Below are 23,137 nucleotides of genomic sequence, written 5' to 3'. Positions count from 1 at the left end.
GTTCGGCCTAATATGAATCAGAGGCAGCTGTCAATCGTTGTCCCTGATTGAGAATCATATATAGGTGGCTTGTTTTGTGTTGGGGATTTGTGGGTGGTTGTTTCCTGTGTCAGTGTTTGTGCCACACGGGACTGTTACGGTATGTTCGTTTGTTATTTTGTATCGTGTATTGTTTTTCGTGTATATTAAATCATGGAAACTTACCATGCTGCACATTGGTCCTCCGATCCTTCTCGCCTCTCCTCGTCCGAGGAGGAGGAAGAGCTAGACTGCAGCGTGAGTACGGGCAGCAGCAGCAGCAGCGGCCCACTACACAGGACTCCTGGACATGGGGGGAAATTCTGGAGGGAAAGGGACACTGGGCTCACATTGGAGAATATCGCCACTCTCGTGAAGAGATGGAGGCAGCTAAAGCCCAGGAGCGGTGGTATGAGGAGGCAGCACGGAAGCGTGGCTGGAAGCCCGAGAAGAAATCCCAAAAATTTCTTGGGGGGGGGGGGGGCTAAAGGGTAGTGTGGCGAAGGCAGGTAGGAGACCTGTGCCAACTTCCCATGCTTACCGTGGAGAGCGGGAGTACGGGCAGACACCGTGTTGTGCGGAAGAGCGCACGGTGTTTCCTGTACGTGTGCTTAGCCCGGTGCGGTACATTCCAGCTCCACGTATCGGCCGGGCTAGAGTGAGCATTGAGCCAGGTGCCATGAAGCCGGCTCAACGCGTCTGGTATCCAGTGCGTCTCCTCGGGCCGGCATACATGGCACCAGCCTAACGCATGGTGTCCGCGGTTCGCCAACACAGCCCAGTGCGGGTTATTCCACCTCCCCGCACTGGTCGGGCTACGGGGAGCATGCAACCAGGTAAGGTTGGGCAGGCTCGGTGCTCAAGGGAGCCAGTACGCCTGCACGGTCCGGTATATCTGGCGCCACCTTCCCGCCCCAGCCCAGTACCACCAGTGCCTACACCACGCACCAGGCTTCCAGTGCGTCTCCAGAGCCCTGTTCCTCCTCCACGCACTCTCCCTGTGGTGCGTGTCTCCAGCCCAGTACCTCCAGTTCCGGCACCACGCACCAAGCCTCCTGTGCGTCTCCAGAGCCCTGTACGCACTGTTCCTTCTCCCCGCACTCGCCCTGAGGTGCGTGCCCTCAGCCCGGTACCACCAGTGCCGGTACCACGCACCAGGCCTATAGTGCGCCTCGAGAGTCCAGTGTGCCCTGTTCCTGCTCCCCGCACTAGCCTTGAGGTGCGTGTCTCCAGTCCGGTACCACCAGTTCCGGCACCACGCACCAGGCCTACTGTGCGCCTCAGCAGGTCAGAGTCGGCTGTCTGCCCAGCGCCGTCTGAGCTGCCTGCCGGCCCAGCGCAGTCTGAACTGCCTGCCTGTCCAGCGCAGTCTGAGCTGCTTGCCTGCCCAGCGCCGTCTGAGCTGCCTGTCTGCCCAGCGCCGTCTGAGCTGCCTGTCTGCCCAGCGCCGTCTGAGCTGCCTGTCTGCCCAGCGCAGTCTGAGCCATCCGTCTGCCCAGCGCCGTCTGAGCCATCCGTCTGCCCAGCGCCATCTGAGCCGCCCGTCTGTCCCGAGCCGTCAGAGCCGCCCGTCTGTCCCGAGCCGTTAGAGCCGTCCGTCAGTCAGGAGCCGCTAGAGCCGTCCGTCAGTCAGGAGCCGCCAGAGCCGCCAGCCAGTCAGGAGCCGCTAGAGCTGCCTTCCAGTCATGAGCTGCCTGCCAGTCATGAGCTGCCCTCCAGTCATGAGCTGCCTTCCAGTCATGAGCTGCCTTCCAGTCATGAGCTGCCTTCCAGTCATGAGCTGCCTTCCAGTCATGAGCTGCCCTCCAGTCATGAGCTGCCCTCCAGTCATGAGCTGCCCTTCAGTCATGAGCGGCCCTTCAGCCCGGAGCTGCCCCTCAGTCCGGAGCTGCCATTAGTCCGGAGCTGCCCTTCAGTCCGGAGCTGCCCTTCAGTCCGGAGCTGCCCTTCAGTCCGGAGCTGCCCCTCTGTCCTGAGCTGCCCCTCTGTCTTGAGCTGCCCCTCTGTCTTGAGCTACCTCTCTGTCTTGAGCTACCTCTCTGTCCTGAGCTACCTCTCTGTCCTGAGCTACCTCTCTGTCCTGAGCTGTCTCCTCAATGTAGTGGGGACCTTGGTGAGGAGTCCTAGGCCAAGGTCGGGGGCGAGGGTCGCCACTCAAAGGACGCTAAGGAGGGGGACAAAGACAATGGTGGAGTGGTGGCCTCGTCCTAGGCCGGAGCCGCAGGTTTCTGACAGTTAGTGCTGAAATTCTTTGGTTGTGCAGACCCACAGTTTCATCAGCTGTCCGGGTGGCTGGCCTCAGACGATTCCGCAGGATGTGGAGGTCCTAGGCTGGAGTGGTTACAGATGATCTGCGGTTGTGTATTGACATACTGCCAACGAGACACCAGAGATGACACCTTTAACCAGTGCCCTACTCTGAAAATCATAATTTGTCAACATCTTGTAGAGCCACAGAGCTTTCTCCTTTTGACACATACAAAAATCAACATCATACCGCTCATGGTCACTCTGACCATTCCACTTTACCGAATTCGTCCTTAACCATCTTCGAGACCGCAAACAGGTCACCCAAAAAAACATTCTTGCTCGTGAATCGGACTCCAACCATAAACTGCTGTTCATTTCCAACTTTAGCCCTTTTTATTCCGCTCTTCTTCACCATCATCCACTCATTCTCAACTGTACTCGCTACAAGAGAATCACACAACACATCCGCTTCCACCATTGCTCCCACCTGGAGCAGCCTCAGAAGTTCAAGCTTCTTCTACGGTATTATGGCGGTCCGCATAGCAAGCGTTAGAAGTGCATGCACCTGCCACCTACTGTACGGGTGGTAAACTATAGAAAGAAATATCCATTGTAGGAAAGGGGACGACGACCGCAAACAAAATACAAAAATAGACCCCCCCCCCAAAAAAATAAATAATAATAATCACATTCCAATTCAAGTCACATTCCTACACAGGCTCAGGTGCCTGTGAGGGCAGAACATCACAGGATTTCTTTCAATGCCTCAGCTGTAAACTCAGAGTCCCAAAAAGTGTTTTGCTGCACTAAAACATGATTCAAATGTCCTCTGATTTCTTCTTTGCTTGTGCTGTGCAGTTTATGACCATTGCAATAAATGCTACAAAGTCCACCTTTTTCACATGTAATATACACTACATGACCAAAAGTATGTGGACACCTGCTTATTGAACATCTCATTCCAAAATCATGGGCATTAATATGGAATATGGCTTTCCACTAGATGTTGGAACATTGCTGCGGGGACTTGCTTCCATTCAGCCACAAGAGCATTAATGAGGTCGACACAGATGTTGGGAGATTAGGCCAATTCATCCTAAAGGTGTTCGATGGGATAAAGGTCAGGGCTCTGTGTAGGCCAGTCAAGTTCTTCCACACCGATCGACTAACCATTTCTATATGGACCTCGCTTTGTGCACAGGGGCATTGTCATGCTGAAATAGGAAAGTGCCTTCCCCAAACTGTTGCCACAAGGTTGAAGCACAGAATCGTCTAGATAGAATGTCATTGGATGCTGTAGTGTTATGATTTCCCTTCACTGGAACTAAGGGGCCTTGCCCGAACCATGAAAAACAGCCCCAGACCATTATTTCTCATCCACCAAACTTTACAGTTGGCACTATGCACTGGGGCAGGTAGCATTCTCCAGGCATCAGCCAAACCCAGATTTGTCCGTCAGACTTCCAGATGGTGAAGCGTGATTCATCACTCCAGAGAACACGTTTCCACTGCCCCAGAGTCCAATGGCGGCGAGTTTTACACCAATCCAGCCGATGCTTGGCATTGCTCATGGTGATCTTAGGCTTGTGTGCAGCTGCTCGGCCGTGGAAACCAATTTCATGAAGCTCCCGACAAACCGTTATTATGCTGATGTTGCTTCCAGAGGCAGTTTAGAACTCGGTAGTGAGTGTTGCAACCGAGGGTATTTTTCAGCACTTGACAGTCCCATTCTGTGAGCTTGTGGGGCTTACCACTTTGCTGCTGAGCAGTTGTTACTCCTAGAAGTTCACACTTCACAATAGCCCTTACAGTTGACAGGGGAAAATTTGACTTGTTGGAAAGGTGGCATCCTATGACAGTGCCACAATGAAAGTCACTGAGCTCTTCAGTAAGGCCATTCTTTTGCCAGTGTTTGTCTATGGAGATTGCATGGCTATGCTCGATTTTATACACCTGTTAGCAATGGGTGTGACTGAAATAGCCGAATCCACTCATTTGAAGGGGTGTCCACATACTTTTGTGTGTGTGTGTATATAAGTATCAGGAACCGTTGATTGCTGAGAAACATTCACTGGTGCGTTTTCAATTACCATTGACTCTTCAACGCCACTTGCTTTTTCTATTCTTCTCAACGCCTCAAGATAGGAGACACGGTGAACAGCCCTTATTCTCACAACCTCTGTATGTGATAAACCAGCTGGTTTGATTATTAAGATGATGAAATCTGTCCATGCAGATTTACTTGCCGTTGAAGTAGAGGCTAGTGCTCTGGCTGGAATCCATGCAACACTGGAAAAGTTGTGTGAGGAGGCAGCAGGGCAGAGGGGGAGTTGAGGTTAGCCAGAGTGAAATTCTCACGCTCCAAAGGAGAGAACAGGGCACTCACAGCCAGGGTAAAAATCCATGATTCCAGCATGGATTGCCTACTCAGGGAAACAGGGTGATGAAGGAGTTGCTAGACATACAAAGTCGTAGCATGCGTGAAAATACTTTTTTTCTGGGATTCCTGAGGACGCATCCAATAATCCAGAGGGCGGATCAAAGAATTCATGCAATCCGCCTTGAAACTTCCTATAGAACCTGAAAACAACCGAGTTTTCCACCGAGTACACAGACTTGGAGCGAGAAGACCCATGGGACCGATCATCGCAAAATGTGAACACTACCAACAAAAGGAGCTGATAAAAAGCAGGGGAATGGAGCTTAAAGGGACCAAATTCGGTCTCAATGACCAATTTCCAAGGGAGATAAACAAATGTCGTAAGAGACTGTATCCAGTACAGAGGCAACAGAGGGAGAAGGGTAAGCGTGCCTTTCTCATTGTGAACAAACTCTTTATAGATGGACAGCTATTCCCAGACAGCTCCATAACACCATGGCTGTACTACATTCTACATGGACTTCAGGTTACGAAGAAAAGAAAGTATGGGAACTGTAAAAACATCTGAACACTATGAAGTGGATATGAACACACGTACTCAATTACATGCTCGCTTACACATACATCTGATCTCGCTCTCTTCTCTCCCTCACCTCTCTATTGTCAAGAACTGTTTTATAATTTAATATGTTTCTTCTTTGTCTCTTTTTTATGTATTTGTCTACAAGTTTATATATGTTTACAACGAGCAAGGGGAAGATAGAATAGGGGCATTGGGGAATAATAACATATTGTACGGAATACATTTGTACTGTAGTGAAGCCGTCTCTATAATAATGCAAGGTCTCTTTCATGATCATGTGAAACGTCAATTGCTATGGAAATGCTGGGATGTGTTTTTCAATGATGTTAAAGGTAATTGTGATGCAACTATAACGATATGAATTACAATTATCATAAATATTAAGGCTCTTACACAGACATCGTACACACTCACTAAATCACATCCAATCTCATACACATCAACCTACTCCGATTAGTAAATCAGAGTACTACACACATAATATCTTGTCTAAATTTTCTAACATCTGTGGCATTGGCTCACAGGCAAGGGAATAAAATATTGCTAGTACCTATTTCTTGAATTCTAAATATCAGACAATTGAAAGCTCTAATTTTGACCGTCATAATATCTCTGATGGCAATAACTGTACAAGCACTAATTATGGTCAATTTAGACTGATAATAGTATCTAGTTATGGTAAGGGGTGAAATAAGTATAGCCAGTTATAATTGTAACAGTTCAGCAGATTATTTAAAAAAAAGATGATCAGTCTTTACGTGGCTAAAAGAAAGGAATATACCATATACTGTTTAAAAGGAAACTCACTCTACATCCTTAGATGAAGTTGCGTGGAAAAAAGGAATGGGGTGGTGAAATAATTCTGTCATGGACAAAGGAACTCAAAGGGTGTGATGATATTAATTAACAAAAATTTAGATCTGAATGTGCAAATAGTCAGGAATGATTAGAAAGGAAGGTGGATCTTTTTGAATATGAAAGTGGACGAAAAACTGATTTGGCTCATTAACCTATGGTCCAAATCAGGATGATCCATACTTCTTCGAAAATATTTATTCCAATTTATTGAACTTACAGGCAACAAATTATCAAATCATTATGGTAGGAGACTATAACAGTGTTAAGTACCTCAATGGACCGTGAAGGAAATCACAAATATTATGGACACATTAGAAATAGTGGATATTTGGAGACCCTGACCTAGTGAGATATACATGGTGGAGACTTAATCAAGCTAGTCGGCTTGGCTACTTTGTCGCTTTCTCTCGTATCAAAGGTTAAAGTTTTAATAGGAGAAAGAATGCGATCGGATCATCTAATTGGCCTTCACTGACTGATCCAAGATGGCGTAGCAGTCGGACGAGTCTTTGTTTGTCCTGTCCCGTGTAAATAGTGTAAATAGTCTTCGTATTTTTCGTATACATTTCGTATATATTTTAATTTCACTTTCCATCTAGGAACTGAATATACATTCCTACATTCCGCCTCACCCAATGTGGTACGGACCTGCTATTTTTTTATACATTAGAACCGTAACCCCAATCAGAAGCTAGCCAGATAACTAGCTACTAGCTAGTAGTCAGTTAGCCACTGCTGCGGTCTTCACCCTCAACTCGGACACAGCCAGCTTCAATACCGGGCCAATACCTGCCAGTCTGCAAGCGTGATATCAACCCAGAGCATATAGGACTGCTTTTTCTCTACCACATCACCGGATTCCTGACGCAAGCTCTGGACAATTACACCGTATCATCACAGCTAGCTAGCTGCAACCGAGTGGCTACTACTGGCTAACACCTCTGTCCCGAAGCAAGCACCAGTTAGCCTTGAGCTAGCCTCGAGCTAGGCCCATCTGCCGGCTAGCTGAAGAGGTCTACCAGCGAATTCTTGGGCTACAATACCAGCTACAAGCTAATTTAGCCATTTTTTTTGCCGCTGCTAGTAGCTTTTACCTTCTGCACAGACACCAGCCCTGTTATTAGCCTGGATATTACTCACCAATTTACCAGCATCGGACTGTCTCTCGACAACAACGCCGGATTCCTGCCGTAATCCCTGAGCCACTGCTTCTGATCCTCACAGCTAGCTTGCGGCTAGCGCAGCTAGCGCCACTGCCACGAAGCTAGCACCAGTTAGCAAACACAATTCTACAATTCACAACCTCTCTTTCGCCATCGCCATCTGGCTTGGATTCTCTGTCGACACGACCACGTCTGAGCAGACCCCCTCCGTCTGAGCAGACCACCCCCCGGGCTACTAACTTTAAACGCCGCGTGCTAGCTTAGTGGAGGCCTCCCTGCTCCATCTACGGCTGCCCCCTGGACACTATGATCACTTGGCTACATAGCTGATGCATGCTTGACTGTCCATTAATTCACGGTACTCCATTCTGTTTATTTGTGTTTTATCTGTCGGCTCTGTGCTTTAACTCAGGATCTGTGTGTAGTTAATCCGACCCTCTCTGCCTAGTCGTCGCCATTTTTACCTGTTGTTGCTGTGTTAGACTAGCACCCTGTTATTGCTGCTGTTATCTTACCTGTTGTTTTAGCTAGCTCTCCCAATCAAGACCTGCAATCACTTTATGCCTTATTGTATGTCTCTCTCAAATATCAATATGCCTTGCATACTGTTGTTCAGGCTAGTTATCATTATCATTGTTTTGGTTTGCAATGGACCCTGTAGTTCCACTCTCCGTACCTCTGATACCTCCTTGGTCCCACCCCCCACACATGCGGTGACCTCACCCATTGAGACCAGCATGTCCAGAGATACAACCTCTCTTATCATCACCCAGTGCCTGGGCTTGCCTCCGCTGTACCCACGCCCCACCATACCCCTGTCTGCACATTATGCCCAGAATCTATTCTACCACGCCCATAAATCTGCTCCTTTTATTCTTTGTCCCCAACGCTCTAGGCGACCAGTTTTGATAGCCTTTAGCCGCACCCTCATCCTACTACTCCTCTGTTCCTCGGGTGATGTGGAGGTAAACCCAGGCCCTGCATGTCCCCAGTCACCCTCATTTGTTGACTTCTGTGATCGAAAAAGCCTTGGCCTCATGCATGTCAACATCAGAAGCCTCCTCCCTAAGTTTGCCTTACTCACCGCTTTAGCACACTCTGCCAACCCTGATGTCCTTGCCGTGTCCGAATCCTGGCTTAGGAAGGCCACCAAAAATTCTGAGATTTCCATACCCAACTATAACACTTTCCGTCAAGATAGAACTGCCAAAGGGGGAGGAGTTGCAATCTACTGCAGAGATAGCCTGCAAAGTTCTGTCATACTTTCCAGGTCTATGCCCAAACAGTTCGAACTTCTAATTTTAAAAATTAATCTCTCCAGAAATAAGTCTCTCACTGTTGCCGCCTGCTACCGACCCCCCTCAGCTCCCAGCTGTGCCCTGGACACCATCTGTGAATTGATCGCTCCCCATCTAGCTTCAGAGTTTGTTCTGTTAGGTGACCTAAACTGGGATATGCTTAACACCCCGGCAGTCCTACAATCCAAGCTTGATGCCCTCAATCTCACACAAATCATCAAGGAACCCACCAGGTACAACCCTAAATCCGTAAACATGGGCACCCTAATAGACATTATCCTGACCAACCTGCCCTCCAAATACACCTCTGCTGTCTTCAATCAAGATCTCAGCGATCACTGCCTCATTGCCTGTATCCGCCACGGGTCCGCGGTCAAACGACCACCCCTCATCACTGTCAAACGCTCCCTAAAACACTTCTGCGAGCAGGCCTTTCTAATCGACCTGGCCCGGGTACCCTGGAAGGATATTGACCTCATCCCGTCAGTTGAGGATGCCTGGTCATTCTTTAAATGTTACTTCCTCACCATATTAGACAAGCATGCTCCGTTCAAAAAATGCAGAACCAAGAACAGATATAGCCCTTGGTTCACTCCAGACCTGACTGCCCTCGACCAGCACAAAAACATCCTGTGGCGAACTGCAATAGCATCGAAGAGCCCCCGCGATATGCAACTGTTCAGGGAAGTCAGGAACCAATACACGCAGTCAGTCAGGAAAGCAAAGGCCAGCTTTTTCAAGCAGAAATTTGCATCCTGTAGCTCTAACTCCAAAAAGTTCTGGGATACTGTAAAGTCCATGGAGAACAAGAGCACCTCCTCCCAGCTGCCCACTGCACTGAGGCTAGGTAACACGGTCACCACCGATAAATCCGTGATAATCGAAGACTTCAACAAGCATTTCTCAATGGCTGGCCATGCCTTCCTCCTGGCGACTCCAACCTTGGCCAACAGCCCCGCCCCCCCCGCTGCTACTCGCCCAAGCCTCCCCAGCTTCTCCTTTACCCAAATCCAGATAGCAGATGTTCTGAAAGAGCTGGAAAACCTGGACCCATACAAATCAGCTGGGCTTGACAATCTGGACCCCCTATTTCTGAAACTGTCCGCCGCCATTGTCGCACCCCCTATCACCAGCCTGTTCAACCTCTCCTTCGTATCATCTGAGATCCCCAAGGATTGGAAAGCTGCCGCGGTCATCCCCCTCTTCAAAGGGGGAGACACCCTGGACCCAAACTGTTACAGACCTATATCCATCCTGCCCTGCCTTTCTAAGGTCTTCGAAAGCCAAGTCAACAAACAGATCACTGACCATCTCGAATCCCACCGTACCTTCTCCGCTGTGCAATCCGGTTTCCGAGCCGGTCATGGGTGCACCTCAGCCACGCTCAAGGTACTAAACGATATCATAACCGCCATCGATAAAAGACATTACTGTGCAGCCGTCTTCATCGACCTGGCCAAGGCTTTCGACTCTGTCAATCACCACCATTCTTATCGGCAGACTCAGTAGCCTCGGTTTTTCTAATGACTGCCTTGCCTGGTTCACCAACTACTTTGCAGACAGAGTTCAGTGTGTCAAATCGGAGGGCATGTTGTCCGGTCCTCTGGCAGTCTCTATGGGGGTACCACAGGGTTCAATTCTCGGGCCGACTCTTTTCTCTGTATACATCAATGATGTTGCTCTTGCTGCGGGCGATTCCCTGATCCACCTCTACGCAGACGACACCATTCTATATACTTCCGGCCCTTCCTTGGACACTGTGCTATCTAACCTCCAAACGAGCTTCAATGCCATACAACACTCCTTCCGTGGCCTCCAACTGCTCTTAAACGCTAGTAAAACCAAATGCATGCTTTTCAACCGTTCGCTGCCTGCACCCGCACGCCCGACTAGCATCACCACCCTGGACGGTTCCGACCTAGAATATGTGGACATCTATAAGTACCTAGGTGTCTGGCTAGACTGCAAACTCTCCTTCCAGACTCATATCAAACATCTCCAATCCAAAATCAAAGCAAGAATCGGCTTTCTATTCCGCAACAAAGCCTCCTTCACTCACGCCGCCAAACTTACCCTAGTAAAACTGACTATCCTACCGATCCTCGACTTCGGCGATGTCATCTACAAAATAGCTTCCAATACTCTACTCAGCAAACTGGATGCAGTTTATCACAGTGCCATTCGTTTTGTTACTAAAGCACCTTATACGACCCACCACTGCGACCTGTATGCCCTAGTCGGCTGGCCCTCGCTACATGTTCGTCGTCAGACCCACTGGCTCCAGGTCATCTACAAGGCTATGCTAGGTAAAGTGCCGCCTTATCTCAGTTCACTGGTCACGATGGCTACACCCACCCGCAACACGCGCTCCAGCAGGTGTATCTCACTGATCATCCCTAAAGCCAAAACCTCATTTGGACGCCTTTCCTTCCAGTTCTCTGCTGCCTGCGACTGGAACGAATTGCAAAAATCTCTGAAGTTGGAGACTTTTATCTCCCTCAACAACTTTAAAAATCTGCTATCCGAGCAGCTAACCGATCGCTGCAGCTGTACATAGTCCATCTGTAAACTACCCACCCAATTTACCTACCTCACCCCCCATACTGCTTTTATTTATTTACTTTTCTGCTCTTTTGCACACCAGTATCTCTTCTTGCACATGATCATCTGATGATTTATCACTCCAGTGTTAATCTGCTAAATTGTAATTATTCGATTTATTGCCTACCTCATGCCTTTTGCACACATTGTATATAGATTCTCTTTTTTTTCTACCATGTTATTGAGTTGTTTATTGTTTACTCCATGTGTAACTCTGTGTTGTCTGTTCACACTGCTATGCTTTATCTTGGCCAGGTCGCAGTTGCAAATGAGAACTTGTTCTCAACTAGCCTACCTGGTTAAATAAAGGTGAAATAAAAAAATAAAAATAAACATAAGTCTTATAGAATTTCCACATGGACCGGGATATTGGACATTTAAAATCAAAGTTTACTGGAGGACAACTTATTTTTAACTTCCAGTATAATATAGGTTCAGCAAATCTTGTTTGGGATACCTTTAAAATGTACCTTCAGAGGTCTTTCAATATTCATCAATAATAAAAAAGCAGTTTCTGGCAAAAGAGACAAGACTAACAGGGGAAATACATTAACTAATGGTACAAGTAAATAGCAATAAAAACAATACTACAGAGATACAAAATAATTGAGGAAAAACAAAAAGAACTCGAGGAACTTATTCAAGAACGATCTAATGTTATCTATTTTTTTTAAAAGCAAACTGGATGGAATATGGAGAAAAAGGTCTGTCTGGACTGTCTGCCCAATATAAAGGTTTAAAACTGGAATAAAAATAGCATAAATAAGAAAGTATACCAGTTTCATTTGAGGACCAGGATGTTGACAACTGTGCCATACAGATTGCAAAATAGTTGGGAAGAGATTTTTGTTGTACTAATTCCATGGTATGAGTTGATATGTAAAACGACGTAAAATTCAAGACTGTGCTTTTCAGCTAAAAAGATTATATAGAATTCTTGCCACCAACAGAATTTTGAATATTTGGGGCATAAAATCATCGAAGCTCTGCAGATTTTGTTGTGAGGATACAGAATCAATAGACCATTTATTTTGGTATCGCCCTCAGGTAGCCTGTTTCTGGTCTCAGGTTCAGGAATAGCAGAAAATGTATAGCATTGATCTAAAATTGACCCAAGAAATAGTACTGTCAGGAGATCTGGAGAGACCGTGTCAGTCAATTGCTCTTTTTTTATTTTATTTATTTCACCTTTATTTAACCAGGTAGGCAAATTGAGAACACGTTCTCATTTACAATTGCGACCTGGCCAAGATAAAGCAAAGCAGTTCGACACATACAACAACACATAGTTACACATGGAGTAAAACAAACATACAGTCAATAATACAGTGAAAAATAAGTCTATATACAATGTGAGCAAGTGAGGTGAGATAAGGGAGGTGAAGGCAAACAAAATATGTATATAAATAAATAAAAATATAAAAAAGGCCATGGTTGCGAAGTAAATACAATATAGCAAGTAAAAAAACACTGGAATGGTTGGTTTGCAGTGGAAGAAAGTGCAAAGTAGAGATAGAAATAATGGGGTGCAAAGGAGCAAAATAAATAAATAAATACAGTAGGTAAAGAGGTAGTTGTTTGGGCTAAATTATAGATGGGCTATGTACAGGTGCAATAATCTGTGAGCTGCTCTGACAGCTGGTGCTTAAAGCTAGTGAGGGAGATAAGTGTTTCCAGTTTCAGAGATTTTTGTAGTTCGTTCCAGTCATTGGCAGCAGAGAACTGGAAGGAGAGGCGGCCAAAGGAAGAATTGGTTTTGGGGGTGACCAGAGAGATATACCTGCTGGAGCGCGTGCTACAGGTAGGTGCTGCTATGGTGACCAGCGAGCTGAGATAAGGGGGGACTTTACCTAGCAGGGTCTTGTAGATGACCTGGAGCCAGTGGGTTTGGCGACGAGTATGAAGCGAGGGCCAGCCAACGAGAGTGTACAGGTCGCAGTGGTGGGTAGTATATGGGGCTTTGGTGACAAAACGGATGGCACTGTGATAGACTGCATCCAATTTATTGAGTAGGGTTTTGGAGGCTATTTTGTAAATGACATCACCGAAGTCGAGGATTGGTAGGATGGTCAGTTTTACAAGGGTATGTTTGGCAGCATGAGTGAAGGATGCTTTGTTGCGGAATAGGAAGCCAATTCTAGATTTAACTTTGGATTGGAGATGTTTGATGTGAGTCTGGAAGGAGAGTTTACAGTCTATCCAGACACCTAGGTATTTGTAGTTGTCCACATATTCTAAGTCAGAGCCGTCCAGAGTAGTGATGTTGGACAGGCGGGCAGGTGCAGGCAGCGATCGGTTGAAGAGCATGCATTTAGTTTTACTTGTATTTAAGAGCAATTGGAGGCCACGGAAGGAGAGTTGTATGGCATTGAAGCTCGCCTGGAGGGTTGTTAACACAGTGTCAAAAGAAGGGCCAGAAGTATACAGAATAGTGTTGTCTGCGTAGAGGTGGATCAGAGACTCACCAGCAGCAAGAGCGACGTCATTGATGTATACAGAGAAGAGAGTCGGTCCAAGAATTGAACCCTGTGGCACCCCCATAGAGACTGCCAGAGGCCCGGACAACAGACCCTCCGATTTGACACACTGAACTCGATCAGAGAAGTAGTTGGTGAACCAGGCGAGGCAATCATTAGAGAAACCAAGGCTGTCGAGTCTGCCGATGAGGATGTGGTGATTGACAGAGTCAAAAGCCTTGGCCAGGTCAATGAATACGGCTGCACAGTATTGTTTCCTATCGATGGCGGTTAAGATATCGTTTATGACCTTGAGCGTGGCTGAGGTGCACCCATGACCAGCTCTGAAACCAGATTGCATAGCGGAGAAGGTATGGTGGGATTCGAAATGGTCGGTAATCTGTTTGTTGACTTGGCTTTCGAAGACCTTAGAAAGGCAGGGTAGGATAGATATAGGTCTGTAGCTGTTTGGGTCAAGAGTGTCCCCCCCTTTGAAGAGGGGGATAACCGCAGCTGCTTTCCAATCTTTGGGAATCTCAGACGACACGAAAGAGAGGTTGAAAAGGCTAGTAATAGGGGTGGCAACAATTTCAGCAGATAGTTTTAGAAAGAAAGGGTCCAGATTATCTAGCCCGGCTGATTTGTAAGGGTCCAGATTTTGCAGCTGTTTCAGAACATCAGCTGACTGGATTTGGGAGAAAGAGAAATGGGGAAGGCTTGGGCGAGTAGCAGAGGGGAGGGCAGTGCTGTTGACCGGGGTAGGGGTAGCCAGGTGGAAAGCATGGCCAGCCGTAGAAAAATGCTTATTGAAATTCTCAATTATAGTGGATTTGTCGGTGGTGACAGTGTTTCCTATCTTCAGTGCAGTTGGAAGCTGGGAGGAGGTGTTCTTTTTCTCCATGGACTTTACAGTGTCCCAGAACTTTTTTTGAGTTTGTGTTGCAGGAAGCAAATTTCTGCTTGAAAAAGCTAGCCTTGGCTTTTCTAACTGCCTGTGTATATTGGTTTCTAGCTTCCCTGAAAAGTTGCATATCACGGGGGCTGTTCGATGCTAATGCAGAACGCCATATGATGTTTTTCTGTTGGTTAAGGGCAGTCAGGTCAGGAGAGAACCAAGGGCTATATCTGTTCCTGGTTCTAAATTTCTTGAATGGGGCATGCTTATTCAAGATGGTGAGGAAGGCATTTAAAAAAAATATGCAGGCATCCTCTACTGACGGGATGAGATCAATATCCTTCCAGGATACCTCGACCAGGTCGATTAGAAAGGCCTGCTCGCTGAAGTGTTTCAGGGAGCGTTTGACAGTGATGAGTGGAGGTCGTTTGACCGCTGCCCCATTACGGATGCAGGCAATGAGGCAGTGATCGCTGAGATCTTGGTTTAAAACAGCAGAGGTGTATTTGGAGGGCAAGTTGGTTAGGATGATATCTATGAGGGTACCCGTGTTTACGGAATTGGGGTGGTACCTGGTAGGTTCATTGATAATTTGTGTGAGATTGAGGGCATCAAGCTTAGATTGTGAAATGGCTGGGGTGTTAAGCATGTTCCAATTTAGGTCGCCTAGCAGCACGAGCTCTGAAGATAGATGGGGGGCAATCAGTTCACATATGGTGTCCAGAGCACAGCTGGGGGCAGAGGGTGGTCTATAGCAGGCGGCAACGGTGAGAGACTTGTTTTTAGAGAGGTGGATTTTTAAAAGTAGAAGTTCAAATTGTTTGGCAACAGACCTGGATAGTAAAACAGAACTCTGCAGGCAATCTTTGCAGTAGATTGCAACACTGCCCCCTTTGGCCGTTCTATCTTGTCTGAAAATCTTGTAGTTAGGGATGAAAATGTCAGAATTTTTGGTGGTCTTCCTAAGCCAGGATTCAGACACGGCTAAAACATCCGGGTTGGCAGAGTGTGCTAAAGCAGTGAACAAAACAAACTTAGGGAGGAGGCTTCTAATGTTAACATGCATGAAACCAAGGCTATTACGGTTACAGAAGTCATCAAAAGAGAGCGCCTGGGGAATAGGAGTGGAGCTAGGTACTGCAGGGCCTGGATTCACCTCTACATCACCAGAGGAACAGAGGAGGAGTAGGATAAGGGTACGGCTAAAAGCTATGAGAATTGGTCGTCTAGAACGTCTAGAACAGAGTGTAAAAGGAAGTTTCTGGGGGCGATAAAATAGCTTCAAGGAATAATGTACAGACAAAGGTATGGTACGATGTGAATACAGTGGAGGTAAACCTAGGTATTGAGTGATGATGAGAGAGATATTGTCTCTAGAAACATCATTGAAACCAGGTGATGTCATCGCATATGTGGGTGGTGGAACTGAAAGGTTGGATATGGTATAGTGAGCAGGGCTAGAGGCTCTACAGTGAAATAAGCCAATAAACACTAACCAGAACAGCAATGGACAAGGCATATTTACATTAAGGAGAGGCATGCTTAATCGAGTGATCATAAGGGTCCAGTGAGTAGAGGTTGGTTGGGGTCACGGCGATCCAGACAGCTGGCCAGGTAGCTGGCTATCGGTAGCAAGATAGCATAGGATGGAGGTCTACTTTTAGTCACCTCGTGCGTTTCCGTCGGTAGATTAGTGGGGTTCCGTGTGGTAGAGGGGATCAATCCAATTGGCAAAATAGATATAGTGACCCAAGAAAAATTGTCCGATATACTTATTCAGATAGCAGCCGATAAGACAGCTAACGATTAACGGGCCAGATGAGCGTTCAGGTAACGTCGCGACGGAGGTGCCAGTTGGATAACTCCCTCGGGCAGATAACGTCGGTAGTCAGTCGTGAAGGCCCGGTGGGGCTCCGCATTTGTAGTAAAAAACGGGTCCGGATAGGTGATTGTAGCCCAGGAATGGCTGATGGAACTCTTCAGCTGGCTAGCTCCGGAATAATTTAAGTTTGCTCCGGGATCGACGTAAGCCAATAGTCACACGGTTTGCAGCTAGCTAGCTGCGAAATCAAGGTGTAAATGTACAGAGCTTGCGGTTGAAATCCGGGGATATTGAGAAAAATAGGTCCGGTATGTTCTGGTCTGAGTCGCGTTGTACAAAAGTGCCGATAGATTATCGAGCTAAAGGAATAGCTGATGACCACAAAACGTGGGTAGCTGAAATACTAACGTTAGCCAGTAAACCTGGGTAGCTTCAGGCTAGCTTCTGGTTAGCTTCTGGGTAGCCTCTGGCTAGCCTCTGGTTAGCTCCTGGCTAGCTTCTGGCTAGTTTCTGGCTAGCTTCTGGTTAGCTTCTGGCTAGCTTCTATTGTGGATTTTCAGATTTGAGGTTAATAATACTTTTTTTTTGTAATTGGTGAGGCGGGTTGCAGGAAAGCTTTTTGTAGTTGAGGTCTTGGATAATAAAATATATAAAAGATATGCGAAGAAAGGTGTACATATATATATATACAGGACACGACAATACGAGGACGAAATGACGTCTGAACTGCTATGCCATCTTGGAAGTTGAGGGGGATTGTAATACTAATACTCTAATACTCTAAGTAAAAGTATTTCTTAAACTCACATTCTGTGGATTCTATTCGATTGGATAGAAATTGTACGTTAAACATTACAGCATAGTTGAAATACATGTTGAGTAGAAATCCAAAGAGGGTGGCCAGCAGAGATAGGTGGGATGGGCTGAGGGAAAGTGAGGGTTGGGATGTGGAATTGGAGACAAGTGGGAGTGGAGTTGCTGTGCGGGAGATACAATGATGGTCAAAGATAAAAGTAGAAGTCAAAATAAAACAAAAAGTACATTTGAATGACACTGAGGGGCAGTGTTTTTTTTGCCAGACATGCACTCAAACATATACAGTTGACATTGCTGTCCTTTTTTTTGCAATGTTTTCTGTTTTCTGTCTCTCTTTAGTTAATTTTCTTGGTGCATTGGTTCTTGGGTGTGGGGAATGGAATTAATTGTATATTTTACTTCTTTGGGGGGGGGGGGGGGGTTCTTGGAGGGTTGGAGTTCACATTTTTTGGCCTGGTGGAGATCTGTCAATGTGCCCTTGGGCAGGGCATTGACCCTGGACGCTTCTGTGTGTGCCGCTCTGAATGGGAGTCTGTTGGATGACTGGTGTGTTTTGTATGTTTCGGATATTCAATAATAATAAAAAAAGATAGAAAAGACATGGGTAAATGCACGAAGGGCCAGACCATATATTATTGGGGTGGGCTGGTAAATAAATAAATATATACAGTGCATTCGGAAAGTATTCAGACCCCTTCCCTTTTTCCACATTTTGTTACGTTACAGCCTTATAATAAAATAGATTTTTTTGAAATCCTCAATCTACACACAATACCCCATAATGACAAAGCAAAAAAACTGGTTCTTAGAAATTTATGAAAATGAATAAAATAAAATAAATACATAAACCTTATTTACATAAGTATTCAGACCCTTTTCTATGAGACTTGAAATTGAGCTCAGGTGCATCCTGTTTCCATTGATCATCCTTGAGATGTTTCTACAACTTGATTGGAGTCCACCTGTGGTAAATTCAATTGATTGGAAATTATTTGTAAAGGCACACACATGTATGTTTGTATGTGTATATATACACATACACACAGCTGAAGTCGGAAGCTTACATACACCTTAGCCAAATATCCTCTGTCAGGAGGAATGGGCCAAAATTCACCCAACTTATTGTTGGACGTTTGTGGAAGGCTACCCGAAACGTTTGACCCAAGTTTAACAATTTAAAGGCAATGCTGCCTAATACTAATTGAGTGTATGTAAACTTCTGACCCACTGGGAATGTGATGAAAGAAATAAAAGCTGAAATGAATAATTCTCTACTATTATTCTGACATTTCACATTCTTAAAATAAAGTGGTGATCCTAACTGACCTAAGACATGGAATTTTACTAGGGTTAAATGTGAGGAATTGTGAAAAACTGGGTTTAAATATATTTGGCTAAGGTGTATGTAAACTTCCAACTTCAACTGTAGGTACAGTGGGGCAAAAAAGTATTTAGTCAGCCACCAATTGTGCAAGTTCTCCCACTTAAAAAGATGAGAGAGGCCTGTAATTTTCATCATAGGTACACTTCAACTATGACAGACAAAATGAGGAAAAAAAATCCAGAAAATCACATTGTAGGATTTTTAATGAATTTATTTGCAAATTATGGTGGAAAATAAGTATTTGGTCACCTACAAACAAGCAAGATTTCTGGCTCTCACAGACCTGTAACTTCTTCTTTAAGAGGCTCCTCTGTCCTCCACTCGTTACCTGTATTAATGGCACCTGTTTGAACTTGTTATCAGTATAAAAGACACCTGTCCACAACCTCAAACAGTCACACTCCAAACTCCACTATGGCCAAGACCAAAGACCTGTCAAAGGACACCAGAAACAAAATTGTAGACCTGCACCAGGCTGGGAAGACTGAATCTGCAATAGGTAAGCAGCTTGGTTTGAAGAAATCAACTGTGGGAGCAATTATTAGGAAATGGAAGACATACAAGACCACTGATAATCTCCCTCGATCTGGGGCTCCACGCAAGATCTCACCCCGTGGGGTCAAAATGATCACAAGAACGGTGAGCAAAAATCCCAGAACCACACGGGGGACCTAGTGAATGACCTGCAGAGAGCTGGGACCAAAGTAACAAACCCTACCATCAGTAACACACTACGCCGCCAGGGACTCAAATCCTGCAGTGCTAGACGTGTCCCCCTGCTTAAGCCAGTACATGTCCAGGTCCGTCTGAAGTTTGCTAGAGAGCATTTGGATGATCCAGAAGAAGATTGGGAGAATGTCATATGGTCAGATGAAACCAAAATATAACTTTTTGGTAAAAACTCAACTCGTCGTGTTTGGAGGACAAAGAATGCTGAGTTGCATCCAAAGAACACCATACCTACTGTGAAGCATGGGGGTGGAAACATCATGCTTTTGGCCTCTTTTTCTGCAAAGGGACCAGGACAACTGATCCGTGTAAAGGAAAGAATGAATGGGGCCATGTATCGTGAGATTTTGAGTGAAAACCTCCTTCCATCAGCAAGGGCATTGAAGATGAAACGTGGCTGGGTCTTTCAGCATGACAATGATCCCAAACACACCGCCCGGGCAACGAAGGAGTGGCTTTGTAAGAAGCATTTCAAGGTCCTGGAGTGGCCTAGCCAGTCTCCAGATCTCAACCACATAGAAAATCTTTGGAGGGAGTTGAAAGTCCGTGTTGCCCAGCAACAGCCCCAAAACATCACTGCTCTAGAGGAGATCTGCATGGAGGAATGGGCCAAAATACCAGCAACAGTGTGTGAAAACCTTGTGAAGACTTACAGAAAACGTTTGACCTCTGTCATTGCCAACAAGGGGTATATAACAAGGTATTGAGATAAACTTTTGTTATTGACCAAATACTTATTTTCCACCATAATTTGCAAATAAATTCATTAAAAATCCTACAATGTGATTTTGTGGATTTTTTTTTCTCATTTTGTCTGTCATAGTTGAAGTGTACCTATGATGAAAATTACAGGCCTCTCTCATCTTTTTAAGTGGGAGAACTTGCACAATTGGTGGCTGACTAAATACTTTTTTGCCCCACTGTATATGCATACAATCAGAGGTAAAGTGGCTGAGCAGCAGGATAAAAAATAAATAAAATAGTAGCAGCAAAGTTTGTTAGGAGAGAGTGAGCTGCTCTGTCCGAACCACACATGAACAAGGGAATCTACAGTACCAGTCAAAAGTTTGGACACACCAACTCATTCAAGGGTTTTTCTTTTCACTATTTTAGATGTTGTAGAATAAATATTGAAGACATCAAAACTATGAAATAACACATATGGAATCATGTAGTAACCAAAAAAGTTTAACAAATCAAAATACATTTTATATTTGAGATTCTTCTAAGTAGCCAGCCTTTGCCTTGATGACAGCTTTGGACACTCTTGGCATTCTCTCAGCCAGCTTCACCTGGAATGCGAATCCATGCTTATACAGTACCAGCCAAACTTTTGACTTGTACTGTATATTCCCAGAGCCTGTTTCTGTCATGCCCTTGACTTTGGTGCAGGGCATGTGATGTCCATAGCCTGTCGCAAAGCTCCCTGGTCTTTTCAAAAATATACCTTTGTCTAGCTGTGTCCAGTCCAGGTGGTGCTTGTACAGGCAGACCATCTATGGGAGGAAGGATGTCAGCGTTGCGCAGCAGCTGAAACCTGGTCCCGACTGAGTCTGAACGCTCCTTGGTGACAACACCAGGCTCCAGAGCATTGAAGCTGTAAAAGAGGAAATAACAATAGTTGAAGACATTACAACCTTGCATAACATCAATTCACCTCCCAAGTTTAGATAATAAGAATAACCCCATACAATGCAATAAATTATATTCACCTGAAGTGCTGTTACTGCTTGATCTGTGGCAGCGGTCTGAAGTATGGAGTACAGGGGTGCCAGCCATAGCTTTCCACCAGCACGGTACCATACTCCAGTCCAACCAGCTGTGGGATGCTGACCCCTTTCACAGTGCTGATCTTCACAACACCAGCAATCTCAGACAAAGTGTTCACTCTGGTCTTTCTGAAGCGCTGCTTGATGGGGCCGACGCACCAGTCGGGGCAAACTTGGTGTGGCCTGTGATCAGGAAGTGAAGGTCCAGACTGTGGTGGAGCTTGTGCATGGTCCGCCAGGTACGATACCAGAGCACAAACCTGTTCTTGTTTTGGCCACTACAATTATCACAATTCAGGTCCACATGTTTCCCCAACTCCATAGTTGGTGAAGAAATGGTGCATGTAGTTGATGACTGCGCTGCTGCCTTTGTTGGATGACATGCCTTCATCAATCAAGTAGTTGACTTGCTGTGGTATTCCTTCACAGCAGACACCAAACAAGCCACACTTGCGAGGAGTTAAAAAGTAGATGGGACCTGACTGCATAGGGTGAGAAGGATAGTGCACCTGCAAACAGCATTAAGACAATTAATTTTAATTTGTCTCACCCCTGTCAGTCTGTCTTTACACAGCTCAGTGAAAGCCATTTGCCTGCTTCCCATATATATTTTTGTATCTATCCATGTCCTTAATCCTGTATAAAGGAGGAAATGTTTCTTACGGGTTGAGCAAAATCAAAGCTGACTGATGGAGGAGAGTCAGGCGTGTTCTACTGATGCTGAAAGACAAATTTCAGATGCATTATTATAGCCGTAATAACTGTCAGACACCCCTAGCTAACTTGATGGGTCATCTGGCGAAGTGGAGTCTTGTTTAGACATAGCTAGCTAGCAAGCTCGCTAAACAATAAACCATAATCCCAAACCATGGCGTACTAGCAATAAACCGATTTTGTCAGTGCTAGCTAAAGTTAACTAAATATGTTCAATGATAGCTAGTTAGCTAGCTAACATTAGGCTATAACTAGCAATGCAAATGGATTTCTGAAAACATTACTACACAGACCATACACCTAACGTCAGCTAGCTAGCTGACAGTAAGCTTTAACTTGCAATGAAAACAACTTTCTGACAAAATTAGAAACGTATAATATCTGAAACTGTAGCTAAACTCTTACCCGTATACAGTGGCTTGCGAAAGTATTCACCCCCTTGGCATTTTTCCTATTTTGTTGCCTTACCTGGAATTAAAATGTATTTTTGGGGGGTTAGTATCATTTGATTTACACAACATGGCTACCACTTTGAAGATGGAATTTTTTTTCTTCTTGTGAAGCAAATAAGAAATAAGACAAAAAAAACGGAACTTGAGCTATTCACCACCCCAAAGTCAATACTTTGTGGAGCCACCTTTTGCAGCAATTACAGCTGCAAATCTCTTGGGGTATGTCTCTATAAGCTTGGCACATCTAGCCACTGGGATTTTTGCCCATTCTTCAAGGCAAAACCGCTCCAGCTTCTTCAAGTTGGATGGGTTCTGCTGGTGTACAGCAATCTTTAAGGCGGCAGCGTAGCCTAGTGTTTAGAGTGTTGGACTAGTAACCGAAAGGTTGCAAGTTCGAATCCCTGAGCTGACAAGGTAGAAATCTGTTGTTCTGCCCATGAACAAGACAGTTAACCCACTGTTCCTAGGCTGTCCTTGAAAATAAGAATTTGTTCTTAACTGACTTGCCATAAAGGTAAAATAAAAATACCACAGGTTCTCAATTGGATTGAGGTCTGGGCTTTGACTAGGCCATTCCAAGACATTTAAAATGTTTTCCCTTAAACCACTTGAGTGTTGCTTTAGCAGTATGCTTAGGGTCATTATCCTGCTGGAAGATGAACCTCCGTACCAGTCTCAAATCTCTGGAAGACTTAAACAGCTTTCCCTCAAGAATTTCCCTGTATTTAGCGCCATCCATCCTTTCTTCCATTCTGACCAGTTTCCCAGTCCCTGCCGATGGTGTTCTCGGGGTGATGAGAGGTGCTGGGTTTGCGTCCAACACCATAGTGTTTTTCTTGATGGCCAAAAAGCTCAATTTTAGTCTCATCTGACCAGAGACCCTCCTTCCATATGTTTGGGGAGTCTCCCACATGCCTTTTGGTGAACACCAAACGTGTTTGCTTATTTC

General features: G+C 45.5%; 1 protein-coding gene across 1 annotated transcript in view; it reads right to left on the bottom strand.

The window, feature by feature from the left end:
• The window catches only part of LOC139541089 (uncharacterized), a 40,060-nt gene that overhangs the window by 8,973 nt on the left and 7,950 nt on the right, over positions 1-23,137 (bottom strand). The window contains exons 2-5 of the mRNA XM_071345312.1: positions 21,314-21,531; positions 20,981-21,205; positions 20,739-20,850; positions 205-341 (exon numbers count right to left, since the gene is read on the bottom strand). Coding sequence (XP_071201413.1) covers positions 205-341; positions 20,739-20,850; positions 20,981-21,205; positions 21,314-21,531 — 692 coding nt within the window. The remainder of the gene's footprint in view (positions 1-204; positions 342-20,738; positions 20,851-20,980; positions 21,206-21,313; positions 21,532-23,137) is intronic.

Source organism: Salvelinus alpinus, chromosome 2 (assembly GCF_045679555.1).
Source record: "Salvelinus alpinus chromosome 2, SLU_Salpinus.1, whole genome shotgun sequence".
Taxonomy (NCBI): Eukaryota; Metazoa; Chordata; class Actinopteri; order Salmoniformes; family Salmonidae; genus Salvelinus; species Salvelinus alpinus.
Note: the sequence above shows the minus strand (reverse complement) of the source record. Positions and strands in the feature narration are given on the sequence as shown.